The 14,032-nt window shown below is 43.8% G+C and overlaps 1 protein-coding gene across 1 annotated transcript in view; it reads right to left on the reverse strand.

The window, feature by feature from the left end:
• Positions 1 to 14,032, reverse strand: part of GPR158 (G protein-coupled receptor 158) — a 118,129-nt gene that overhangs the window by 17,537 nt on the left and 86,560 nt on the right. Inside the window, exon 7 of the mRNA XM_077303043.1 lies at positions 5,830 to 6,068. Within this exon, the coding sequence (XP_077159158.1) occupies positions 5,830 to 6,068 (239 nt within the window). The remainder of the gene's footprint in view (positions 1 to 5,829; positions 6,069 to 14,032) is intronic.

The following is a 14,032-nucleotide window of genomic DNA, read 5'->3' on the forward strand; positions in this document are numbered from 1 at the left end:
GACACCAGAGGAATAGATGAATGAAAGCAAAATAAAACTCTACTTCATGGGTTGGATCCAGACTAAATGGGAAATTTCCACTGCTTCTTTCTTATTGCTTACCATCCCTCAAAGTCCTGAATTCCCCAGGAGCAACATTTTAGGGAGAATTGTCCATTCAGGATCCCAAATATAGCATTTTGGAGAGTTTAAAAGGGAGCCTTCTTTCTTTTTCGTTGGGAGAAAACCTGGCTACATCCAGTTTTTGCCAGATTAAATCATACTATCTGGGTGGAAGCTTTGATCCACATGCACACCAAAGCTAATAACCAGATTTTTTTAAAAAAGAAAGAAAACTTGGTTCTTATATGCCGCTTATATGAGGCTGAGAGAGCCCTGATATCACTGCTCGGTCAGAACAGCTTTATCAGTGCTGTGGCGAGCCCAAGGTCACCCAGCTGGCTGCATGTGGGGGAGCGCAGAATCAAACCTGGCATGCCAGATTAGAAGTCTGCATTCCTAACCACTACACCAAACTGGCTCTAAATTTTGTTGTTTAGAAAGGTACCACTGGACTCAAACTTTGTTCTGTTGCTTCAGACCCCCTGAATAAATGAATAAATGCCATTTGTCCGTTCCATATCTGGCACTTGAAGAAACCACAGAAGCTTAATGCTCCTGCAAGAGCAGGAGTCTTCTGAGCAACAGCACACGTTCTGTACAGCATACTTCTAGAGGAGTAAAATAATGCATTTTTAAAAGGAACGACAATCTCAGTAAGGACCAGTGTCCTTAAAAACAAGGGAAACCAATTCAATAATTCAAGGAGGGCCAACTGGTGGATCAAGAACCAGACAGGCTACAGAAATGACTTCGTTCGGCTACTGGTCTTACAAAATGTGGATTGCAATGCATTAAAGTCTGTCCCTTGTTTCATTCATAATATTTCACTCCAGAGCTATATCTATTTATTTTTATCTATGTGACTTCACTCATTGCAATACATGCAGTAATAAGGAAACACACCATTGAACATTTGGGGCAGCGTTTGGAAGAGAGCTGATGACTGATAATTAGATTAAGTGACTCAACTTTACAGCTCTTACTTTGGGGTTTTTATTGGCTGCTATACATATTTCGTATGTGTTAAGAACTGGTGTGTGTTAAAACCAGACCTTTGAAGAAGGCCCTGCAAGGGCCGAAACACATCAGTCTATTGGTTCACATACTGGTTTGCAATACTGGTTTGCAATAACCTATGGGCTGGATATATGCTTTTTAATTTCTAAAGCGGTTTTAAAAAATTGTGCACAATAAAAGTAATATAATTCAGGCTATACACCTCTGATTCCCAGATATTCAGACTACACACCTCTGATTCCCTCTGATTTTTGGCTAGGCAATAGGGCAGTGGTTCTAAACCAGGGGTAGTCAAACTGTGGCCCTCCAGATGTCCATGGACTACAATCCCCTTGAGCCCCAGCCAGCATTCACAGGGAATTGTAGTCCATGGACATCTGGAGGGCCACATTTTGACTACCCCTGATGCCATGACCCATTAATACAGTTCCTCAACTTGTGGTGACCCCCAACCATAAAATTATACAAGCGTCCTTTCACAGAAATTAAACCAAAACTGACCAATGGTATGAAGATCCATTGTTCCATGACAATATAAAAATTATTTTTTCCCAGGATTTCTCAGTTCAGTTCTACCTCTTGCCCCACCATGCCAATCTCACTCTTTTCCACTGCTCTAGGCAGACAAACACTCTATTTTGATCTACCCCACAAGGCTGTTGTGTGGACGGCACCTCCCCAGCCAAGCTGCTTGCCCCTGCCACGACCCCTGTGAAAGGGTCATTCAACTCCAAAGGGGTCCCGACCCCCAGGCTGAGAACCACTGCACTTGAGAATGCTTCAGCAACACAGAATTTGGACATCTCTAAAGCAAACTATGCACTCAATGTGCCATAACACAGCAAGCATCTCTTTCAATTTATTCATCCGCACACCCACCTCACAGACTAACATGCTCAGATCAGCATAAGGTTGTTTATTCGAACGAATCCAGCAAAGCAAAAGGTCATTCGTATTAACTGCCATCCAAAACATATCACACAAATGTCACCATAAGGAAAAGGAAGCATTCATAAGCATGATAAACCCGGCTTCTCAGGCAATGAATCATCGGCGCAATGATGGTAATAAAAACTGCCAGGAAGGAAATGAGGGCTTCCACTTGTTTCTTACAAAAGGATGACCTTACAGAGCAGCACATATGTGAGAGCACAAAAGGAAGCAAGCCGGAATGGCTCCAGCATTGCTAAGAAACCCTTTACAACAGCAAGAGACTCACACGTCTACATTTCACAACATGTTTTCCTAGGGAGGCCGAGCATTTCTCTGCAAACCTGTTCAGTGGTCAGATTTACCTTGCTGGACACAACGGTCAGATTGTGTGCTGATCAGGGATATGTTCAGATTGCGCAGAGAGGCGGCCGAACAGGTTTGCAGCTGCATCAGACGCTCACCCGTCAGAGTTGCAGCCGTTCAGCTGGGACCTGGACTCTTACACAGTCTCAACAAAACAGCTATGCAGTGAAGTTGCAAAAGTGAGCTTTCCCCTTCACGATGGAAGACCAGAAGAATGCAATTTCCCATTGATTGGCTGTGTTTTTCTGAGCACACATCAAACCCCCCCCCTTCCAGCTAACCCCTTCATCAAGAAGAAGAGTTGGTTTTTATACCCTGTTTTTCACTACCCAAAGGAGTCTTCAAGCAGCTTACAGGGAAAGCGATACGGTTAATAAGTGTTACAAAAGGAGGATCCTCTGCCACATTTTGCCTCTTTCCCTGTTCCGGAAAGCCTCCATAGCTACTCCCCTTTTCCTGTTTCCTTCTCTCCTTACCCATCAGCCAACCTGTTCATATAGTCATACTCTCTAGGGCATTGGTCCCCAGCCTTTTTATCACCGGGGATCGGTAAACGCTTGACAATTTTACTGAGGCCCAGGGGGGGGGATAGTCTTTTGCCGAGGGACATTGCCTCTGCCTGAGCCCCTGCTCCGCTTGCTTTCCCACCGGCACCCCTGACTTCCCACTGCCTGTTGGGGGCGCTGCCAGCGCAGTGCTACACTGAGGGGGAGCCCCAGCCATGGCAGCTGCTGGAGAGCACCAAAGGTGAGCCGGCGGCAGAGTGGCAGGGCAGCCCCGAAGGCAGCAGCCGGGGAGGAGGACGAGGAGGAGCCGTGGCCTGGTACTGACTGATCCACGGACCAGTCCCGGTCCCCGGACTGGGGGTTGAGGACCACTGCTCTAGGGAACTATCTCCCCACCCACCAACATGAAACCATCTAGCTAGTCTTTCCAGCTAACTCCTCCCCCAGCCACTGGTTCGCCCCCTACTATGCAGCACCAATCCTGGGTGGTCCGTATCTTCATTTTTCAATGGCCATATCCAGCGGCAGCCAAGATAAAGCGGATTGCAATGAGAACCAGACATGTCCCAATTGCCACAGTGGCAGTGCTCAGCTGGAGATCTCTCATTAATCAGAAATGTATTTTCAGCTGATTCCCAAGACCAGTAATTGGATAATTGCACCAATTAATTGCTTGATGCTTTGAGCTCTTCCTACTGAACTACTGGAGCATACCATAAATTTACACAGCAATTACAGGACATATGCAATGTTGGCAAAATATACCCGGGAAAAGCTACAACTGCAAGTTAGATGCGGGTCACCATTTCCCTAGCCAGCTGACCTAAATGACAGACTACGGTACTAATTAAATCTGCTGCAGAGCTCAATGGCATTCACCATTGTTGACCTTTATTTTTACTTTTAAAAAATTATTTTGTCAAGGTCTTTTGTAGCTGTTAACTGAACCACAGACCTGGAAATTTGGCTGTTCGCTTGATTTGATTCATTGTTTAAGTCAGGGGTAGTCAAACTGCGGCCCTCCAGATGCCCATGGACTACACTTCCCAGAAGCCCCTGCCAGCATTTGCTGGCAGGGGCTTCTGGGAATTGTAGTCCATGGACATCTGGAGGGCCGCAGTTTGACTACCCCTGGTTTAAGTTGATGCCTGAAAGCTAATGCAGCAAAAAAAATTTCAAAAAAATTATGATAAATATTTAATATTTAAATATTATGATACATAAGAGCAAGCAAATAAAGTGAATAGCTGAAGGTGCAACGAGAGGAGAATGAGAACAAAGGGAAGCCTCTTCAGACTCTGTACAGGGCCTTTCCGCCTATCAGCTCCCACACTTTCGGCTTCTCTGCAATTCTTTCTACCATTGTCAGAGCTGGCTACAAAACAGGAAGTCTTGAGTTTAAGTCTTAGCTCAGACTTGGACCCCCTGGTGTTCTGAGGCACCTGTTCACTTGCCTTATGGGGTGATAAGACTGGCCTTCCTGACAGTGCTGTTGCAAAGCCAACAAGAAAACATATGCTGAAGCGAATATTCAACAGCAAACATGTTTGGTCCACAAAGGGCTTATTCAGGGGCCAAAATGTTCCCCGAGTCCATAAATTGTGCTTGTTTGCTGATGTTCATAGTTCCAGCAGGCTGCTGCACTAGCTCCATTTTGTTTTCGTTTCCCCAAATCCGTCCTCTTTTCCTGAGAACCGTGCTGTAACCATGCAGCCAATGAGATATGACTACAGGATAATGTCACCGAGGGCAAATGAAGCTACTCTTAAGGAAGAGAACAGCGCTACATTGTAATCAACACTGTTCACTTGACTGGTAATGGCCAGACTTGTGATGGGTCAGAAGTCAATGAAACACTGTCAGTCTAGTAAATGTCATGGTAGTCGTACAACTCCTTGTTTTTTCGGATTTGTTTACCTCTGGTTTTCTTGAACTCAAGCAGCAGACAGCAGTCCTAGAGTATGAATAAGTCAGAAGGCCCTTTTCAATTCTACCAACAGAATCATGGAGGCTGAGAGACACCCAACCACTTACATTTTTTGAGGCCCTGGTGGCAGTAGAGGGAAGGGGGGCATGCCGGGCCTGGCCTGGCTCCTGTCCTAGCCTCTGCCACCACTGCAGCCCTGCATGGCAGCCTTGTCACTGCCAATGGAGGAGATATTCATTCAGTGAACAGTATAGGCCAGGGGTAGTCAAACTGCGGCCCTCCAGATGTCCATGGACTACAATTCCCAGAAGCCCCTGCCAGCATTCGCTGGCAGGGGCTTCTGGGAATTGTGGTCCATGGACATCTGGAGGGCCGCAGTTTAACTACCCCTGGTATAGGCAATGTGGCCCAAAAGTACGACACAAATTTAGAGTAGTTTGATTAATATCTTTGTTCAATCCTGTCAGTTTGTGATTCTCCATATAACCTCGCTTGGAGATAACATCAAAAACTGGCATTTGAGGCCGTCGGTGAATGCTAGGCCCAAACCAGATGGCCTTCCTGGCCCCTCTTTGATAGGCCCATTGCCTACGCCAGGTGCCACAAGATGGCTGCACCATGGACTAAAAGTGAAAAAGGACCATACCGTTGAAGGACCTGCAATACTTTCGGATTACTTGCTAAATTTAAAAAAAATCCTTGTCATAGTGATAACACTATTTATATTTATTTATATTTACTGACAATATTCATCAACTAAACTTATCCAGCCCACAGTCAATTATTCACCCTTCTTGTGGATGATCTTAAGGCCACAGTCCCATGTGCTGTTCATTCAAAATTATTTCTATGGAACATGGTTGGATTTAGTTCTGAGACAGACGTGCTCATGAGCAAGTTGTTAATTATACAAATGAGAGATGACTATTCCTTAACAGAGTATTTAAGCCAAAAAAAATGACCGCAAGAAAGGCAACTTACCAATAGCTAGCATGTAATCCCAACGGTCTATCAAACACATATTGAAGATCAGGTGGTCTGATGTTTGGCCTTGACCGACTATCGTAATATTCCTCTCCAGGTTTTGGCAAACAGCAGAGGTCCATCCTGTTAGGAACCAAGCCACTATCAGGAGAATTACTGCCAGCATCCTCATCACACGTCCTCCTGTCATATATGGGATTCGTTGAGCAGTTCGAGACAAGAATACTTTCAAGACCCTGTACGATCAAAAAGCATAAGGTTACAACTAAATTAGGCCTTAAAGGTACTCTTCAAAGTCAAAGGCAGGTTGACACTGTACCACTTTTGGACACTGGGACAAGGCATCTGAGCATCAATCGCAAAGTAACTTGATGAACTGCTCATCCAAGCCTTCAAAAAGGAGTTAAGGAGTGGAAAGCTAGACCATCGTCCTTTGATATTGTTTCCCTGTTGAGTTGTCACCCTACACAGAAATCTACAGTGCCTTTCTCAGAGCAGAAAAGACACCTTTCCACAGTCTTGCTTTCCCAAACATTCTTGCATCTCAAGAATCATGGAAGAACTGGGGAAAGTCAGTTAGGGATTGCACCAAGTTTAGGCTTCAGCGTGGCCTATCAAACATCCATACACTTACGGAGGCTGCCTGTGATCACTCACACCAAGCATCTGACCCAGGAGAAAAGACAGATCAGTTACATTCTCCGTTTCAGGTGAACCACCTTCATGGTTCTTGTTCTAGTGTTCTCAAACAACCATTGTCAACACCAGTGTTGGAACAAATTAATGGTGTGCTTCTCTAAAGACCTCGAGAGATTATTATCTCACCAGCTTTCCCGGCTTCCTTATCCAAGTTTTCCAGAATGAGTACAAAAGATTCCCAAGGCCAATATTATCAGGAAGCTTCCACCCGAAAAGAGATCTGAGTAACGCTCTCTAGTAATCTTCCTCTGAAACACAGCCAGCTCAGGCCGTGCTTTCAAAATTACTTTATAACTCCCGGTCTAAATTGCAGCTTATGGGTTCAGCGGAACTCACGCCTCTTGTGGGAAAATCTTGCTGAACTGAACCTACTCTTTCTGATTACTGAATCTATCAAATATGGCAGAGTTCACAAAACCAGGTCAATCTGATTCCCTAGACAATTGTAATTTTTTTCCTAAAGCTTCAGATTTTGGGGGGGGGGTTGTTTCTTAGGCATTATAAGTATTTTAAAAAATGACACGCTTGTTTAGTTAATTTCTCTCTGTCTGTGTTCAGCTATGATCCTTGAGAAATTTCGCCAACCATTTCTGTTCGATTTCTGCAAAACATTCTCTACCGACTGTAGACTTCAGACAGGGCTCTCCAAAAATAACTCATGAGCCCAAGAAAACATTCTGAAAAGATCCGCTGTAGGCTGTGTGTGTGTTGTTAATTTTATTTCATTGGGCTTTTTTCTCCCCGCAGAGCAGCTGGTACTCTTTTTAGACCGAAAGTTAAAACAAAACCCAGTAATGGAGTGTGAGCTGGGAAGCATCTCCTATAGTTCTTTGGTACTTATAAGCAGCTCTCCTTAAAAATCATGTGTGACCTAATTTAAGACATATGAATTCACCTTTCTCTTGACCAATGCGCAAGCCACCAAGCCAAATGCAGCCGATTGTCTATGGGGCTGGACTTTACAGTTCATTTACTTACTTTTATTTATTGTCTCTTATATTTGGTAAAGGCCTATGGCTATATACAAATAAATACTAATATTACTATATAGATGTCTAAAAACATCGATCTAGGGGAGATACCCGAAGATCTTCCTTGCCCTGGCTTCAACCATATCTCTGGTAGAAGAGCTCCATCTTGAAGGCCCTGTGGAATTTTTTCAGCTCTGAAATGGCCTTCAGCTCATCTCACCAGGTAGGCCACCCAAAAGGCCCTGGCCCTGGTCGAGGCCAGGAACACTTCATGGATCACCAACTCATTAGATCACCAACTTATTAGCTCCCGCAAAGTGAAATGCTCTGCTGGGGGCATAAGGAGATAGAGCAGTTGCAGAAACAGGAATTTTATCCCATGTTAGTGAGATGCCAACTCTGGGATATATTTGGCTGGATTATGAGGTTAAGGCTGAATCTTGTTCTTTTAAAGAAAATGGTGGTTGTTTGGGAGGAGAGAATACTGTAAGGCTGAATTCATTCGTTTGTAAAGCCCCTTTCCATGAAAAACAGTATGTATAACAATTTTAATTCTACACTGGAAACCAAACGTTAGTATGAAAGCAAGAGGAAAGGCCTTGAACTTGTGTTAACACTACTATCGGATCCCTATGACCTCCATGGAATTCAAAGAACAGATGCAGTTTTGCACACATAATTGTGCTTTGCTGCTGCAGTCCTAAGCAGAGTTGCATCCTTCTACAACCTGTGATTTCAATGGGCCTAGAAGGATGTAATTCTCTTTTGGATTGCATTGCACTCAATTACAAGGGGAAAATAGCTTTGTTGCTTATGGGCCAGGAAAGTATAAACATTTTTATGTTCCACTGATCTCCAGTCTAACGCTTGGACTGAAATCAGTAAGACTTAAAAGGAGCTTAACTCTGTTTGATTGTATCTTAAATGGTTGATATACCTTAACCTGTTTAGGTTAATCTGATACGCCTGTTTAAAATGTATCATTTCTGACTGTGAGTGAAAATTCATTGGCAGAGCTCTGAATCCAGAGCTGTGTGATAAAACAAAGAAATCCAAGCATGGTAAAAATCTACTTATTATGTTAGCCAACCCTTTTTATAAGCAGGTAATAAATGTAATGATTTATTTCCCCCATTTTTCTGGTCTTCATATTTTAACATTAATACATCTGGCATATTGCAGCATAATGGTTGTTATTAATGGTCATTGATTTATGGACTTCCGAGGTCTCAAATTAAAGCATTTTCTCCAATAAATGAATTTTTCCCCCTTCTACCTGGCCCTGTCTGATTTATTAAGTGTCTAGAGAAATGGTGCTAGACGAATACTATCATTGCTATTAGCCTGACATAATGAGATTTTGCTAGCGGGTTTTCCAAGCGAATACATTAGTTAACAGCCACTTACTTTAAAATTCAACCTTTTTACTGGAAGAAAATTGACAGGCTCTCTTGTTTTTATGGCAATTTAGCTCTTAATATAATGTTATTCAGCCCACTTAGATACAAACCCTGATATCTAGAAACAAAAGGCCAGCTATTACTTCAGCTCACCTCCTAGAGTTGCCATCTCTGGCTTGGGAAATTCCAGGAGATTTGGGAATGGTCCCTTAGCAGAGCTGTCATCCCATAGAGCAGGGGTGACCAAACTGTGGCTCATGGGGATTGCAGTGCATGGACATCTGGAGAGCCACAGTGTGGACACCCCTGCCCTCTGAAGCTGCCACTTTCTCCAGAGGAACTGATCTCTGCAGTATGAATATAAATTGTTATTCTGGGAGTTGTTATTCTGGGAGAACTCCAAGCCTTGGGTTGCCACCCTCTTGGAATCATAGCTGATCTTCTAACCACAAAGATCATTTCCCCTAGCATCTTCAAAAGGTGAATTCTGCAATAACCTATCCCCCACTGAGCTCTGTCCCCAAATTGTATCCTATCGAGACCTCACCTTGGAGGTTGGTAACCCTACTTTACTCTTAAGCTGACCTGCTAATGGGGGAGACCATGCAGGAGGAGTTATTTTCCATACTTAGCACTATTGTGTGGGAGACCCACCACCACCCAAACTCTGCACCCCAAATCCTCTGTCTTTCAGCTACTTTTCTTATGGAGATACGTATTTGGATGTGCGTTCCAAAATCCCCTGGCCTTCAGGAATTCTGAGGAAGAGGAGATGCATCCCATTTAATATTGAAACCTAGTCTCTTCATCAAGGCACCAAGTTCCCCTAAACACTATCAAAAGGAAGCAGCCATTTGGTTGAATACCACAAGAGAACTGCAATCAAGCTCTTCCAGAGCATCTCATACCTGTACAGGTCAGTAACCAAAGCTTTTGAAGACTCCTTCCACAATGCAGCTTCTGAATGACATATTCACAAACCCAGACACTCTGGCATCTCAGGTATTTCCTCCAGCCCATATGCTGGGCATCTGCAGGTGTTGCCTTCTACTGCAGGAGGACTAAACCATCTAATCACAGCTTGGGGCTTGGTCTCACACCAGTAAGATCCCATATCCAGGAATGGTTTCTGGATTTGTGGGGCCCTAGCAGAATACAACAGTGGAGGGAGCAGCCAGACTACAATGGAAAGGGATATCACTGAGTGTCCTTAAAGAGGTGAAAGGGGAGAGGAGAGGGGATATGGCCTTGATCCATGTGGGGGGAAGGCACTGTGCAGGGTCCCTGGAAGCACAAGGCCCATACCGCATTCTACATGTGCTACATGGATAAACCAGCCCTGTCCAGATCCTAAAATAACGCCAATTTCCATCAATGGGTCACAGACCCCAGCTCTGCACCAGATTGGGTTAATGACAAACTCCTTCCATAGGCACATTGGTAAACCCAGCTAACTAACACAGGAAATAACATTCATGCTCAGAATATTTAGAACAACTCTGTGCTTGACAAAAGTGCACATTTATCAAGTGTTTAAGGGTGTTTTTGCGATTCAAGCAGAGAAATGTTCCTCTATCGCTATTAACGTTTGCAATATCCTCTGTATAGCTTCAAGCGTTTCAGCTTCTACAGTTATTTAATTTATTGTTCTTTCATTCACATATTTAACCTGGCTCTCCCCTGAAGCGGGTAGCGATATTGCGGGAACACGCCTCCCAATACCTTTCTGCCCGGGAGTAATTCCAACTCACGCTCAAACTAAACTCAAGTTTTTTGTTATCACGTTTAAAAAGTCCTCTAAGATATTTTTCACCATTAATGCATGGCTTGTGCACTTCTGGTGCAGTGGGTGGAAAATTACCCTGTAAAAGAGAAAGGTAAAATTAAGAGGAAAATAATACTGCGGAATGCAAATATCTGAAAAGCTATGACAGAAGGAAAGATTCTTTCTGCTCTGATTAACCTGAACTTGGCTAGAATCGCTGCTAGCAGAAAGGTACACAGCTGCAGAGAGTTCAGGCAGTCCGTAATATATTATTCCTGTGTCAGTCTGCATGTTAGGAGTGCTATTGCTTATTTTCACTTAAGCAGCTCAATCACATTCAAGCTTTGGGTAAGTATTATTGCTCCCCTTAATTCAAGTTCTTGTGCAGCTTTAAAAACAGAAGGCCACATTTATTTCAAGGAATGAAATAAAATTGGATCAAAACCTTCATCTAAGAACCAGCAGTGTCAAAAGCTACTCTTATGCCATTCAGCATTTTGATGACAAATATACTTTAAGGCGATATTAACTGTGCATTTGAAACAACAGATAAGTAATCAGATTATTTATCTGATTCTTCTGTCAGATAAGGAGTTCTGTCAGCGCTCTCCCAGCCCCTCCTACTTCACAGGGTGTCTGTTCTGGGGAGATGAAGGGAAGGCAAATGTAAACTATTTGAGAGTCCTTTGGGTAGTGAAAAGCAGGCTATATATTAAAAAGCCCACTTTGGACAAAGCAGTATTGGAAGAACTGCTCTTTTAAGGGGGGAAATCCCAGCAGAGAAGCATCTTTCGTGCAGCAGTAATAGTGAAAACTCCAACTCCGATTGGTTGAGCTGGTGTCCATAAATATTTCCAATTTTCCAAATGCAACACAATGTTCACAGGCACGCTTCTGTGAGAAGGAACAGGCTAAGATGATTCTGTAGAAGGAGCAGCTGCCTGGAGACAATAAGAACTTGGTAGTTGAGCAGAGGGAGGCTTCTAGAACAACCATATCTCAACAAATTCTTAAGCAGCATGAAGAGTGAATGAAAACATCCACAGGCCAGATGTGGACTGTTAAGGTGCCCACCTCTGTTCTAGAAGACAGAGAAACATAAATGAAACTGGCAGAATAAGCAGTGGATATAGCAACCCTCATGTTAGCATGCTCTGGCCACATCGTGGAAGCTAAGCAGTGTCAGCTCTGGTTAGTATCTAGATGAGAGACCACCAAGGAAGTTGAAGAGCATGATGTGAAGGCAGCGAATGGAAAACCAACTCTGGTTTTTTTGTTGCTGAGAACTTAGGGATAGGTTTTAAGGAAACATACGGTTGCCAGTTTGATCTTCTATGCCAGGGTGGCCAAACTCTCCAGGTGTCCATGGACTACAGTTACCATGAACCCCTGCCAGTTCTTTGCTCTGAACAATAGCTTCTACCATTACTGCAGCATTATGGCCCAGCAATCCTAATAAGGTAGTCAGGACTAAAACATGCTTTGGAAGATGGTGATATGTGAATTTCAACTACTCAGTTGGCTATCTGGTTAGAGGCGCCTAGCCTCTGACAACTAGGAGAACGGTCCATCACCTTTTGCCTCTTAGCCAAACTCAGCTCACTGCTTTAGGCTATTTAATGATATGCTCATTTGGAAATCTCATAAACCTGATGAGATTATTTCCCAGTGCTAACACATTCTTGACAGCATTAAAGTAAAGGTGAGTGCAGGGGGGCAAATCTTCTCATTAAGACAGCTTTTAATGTCACAACTCGAGCCGCTGCTTCTTACATTTCTAATTTTACAGACTGGGTTTCTACTTCTATCCAAAATATTGGCACTGCAAACAAACACACCTTAATATTCTGCACAGCACTGAACGGTGAGGTTCATCATAAGACATTGGACTGGGGAAGGGCATCTCCATGCGTGTGAAGAAAGGCATATGCAGGTGATCATACCAGGGCTTCAAAATCAGGGCATTAATTTTTAGCTTGAGTTATGCTTGGAGAACAGCCATGGAAACCCATGGGACGTGCTTCTACTAACTGTGAGTGTCACGGTATCCAGCAGAGCGCAAATGGTTAGGTCACATCAAAAATTGTGGAAGGAAAAACAGTCCAATCAGTTCTTGTTTATCATTTGTTTCCTTTGTAACCCCTTATTTTCCACCTGAGCTCACCGTGACTTACCTACGATCCCAAAGTGCTCTGTCTCAACCAGGCAGTGCTCAGAGCCTCAGCCACTGAAACTCTCCTGCATTTCCCAGCTATTGTGTCTCTGTTCTTTCCCCACAGGATAAACCTCACAAAAGGATGGGATTCTACATTTGGATTACATTGCTGGGTATTGCTGACGAGTAGGTCAGCTGAAGAGAGCCTAGCCTAGGCAAAGCTAGCATCTAGAAAAGAAACAATCCAGAACCTTAACTGCCAAAAAGATTTACTTGTGAGTAGCTGGCTTAACTTTCTGCATGTGAATTTTGCTCATGTGTAGGCACCTTGGATGACATCAGCACATCAACTTAGGCACAGGAGAGTCCCCACCTGTTGGGTCAAACGACAGGTTCCAGCCACGTTAAATTAGGTAATGACATTGTTTTCCAGCCGAGGCCACCTTGAGATTGATTTATAAATCTACACATCCAGAAAACAATTAAGAGGATAGCCAAAGTCCCAGCTGAACTCACTCACCTTTACGTTTCATAAGCAATACAATCCACAGAGGTCGGTAGTAAAGCACGTAATGTTACACGTGCCAAGCACCAAATCCAAACCTTGGCAACCCCAGCTAATAAAACCTTCAGGTGGCAAGGTTGAGCCTGACGTCTGCCTGATACTTGGGAGAGTCCCTGCCAATCAAATAGGCGAAGGGTAGGCGGAACAGCAGCCCAACTCAGCGTAAAGTGGCTTCACCTGTACAAAGTCCAACCTCCTCAGAATTCAGCTGCCACTTCAAAGGGTCCAATGGAAAGCTGAAAGCTTAAAAGCCCTCCAAGTCTTTAAGCTACTAATTCTGTAACATAATCAGTGACCTCAAGCCGTGTCATCCCATTAACAGTTCCGTGAATCATTTACAGTGACATCCTGAGCGGAGCCAGCTCCTTCTAAGTCTATGGATTTCAGCGGACTTAGAGGAAAGAAACTGTGCTTAGGATTGCTTCCTCTGAAGCTTATGGAAGCTTGGCAGTTCTCGTTCCTAAGAATGCTAAATGAGATCAGCAAATAAAGATCATAGTGTGGCATGTAGCTACGCCAGCAAAATAATCACAGTTCGACTGGAATAGATTTGCAGCCCAACTGGAATAGATATGCAGCCCCTCGATCTGTTCATTAGATGGAATCCTATTGCAAGGAGCTTCTGGGTAAATTGCTTGATCAGAA

This window comes from Paroedura picta, chromosome 11 (assembly GCF_049243985.1).
Source record: "Paroedura picta isolate Pp20150507F chromosome 11, Ppicta_v3.0, whole genome shotgun sequence".
Classification (NCBI taxonomy): Eukaryota; Metazoa; Chordata; class Lepidosauria; order Squamata; family Gekkonidae; genus Paroedura; species Paroedura picta.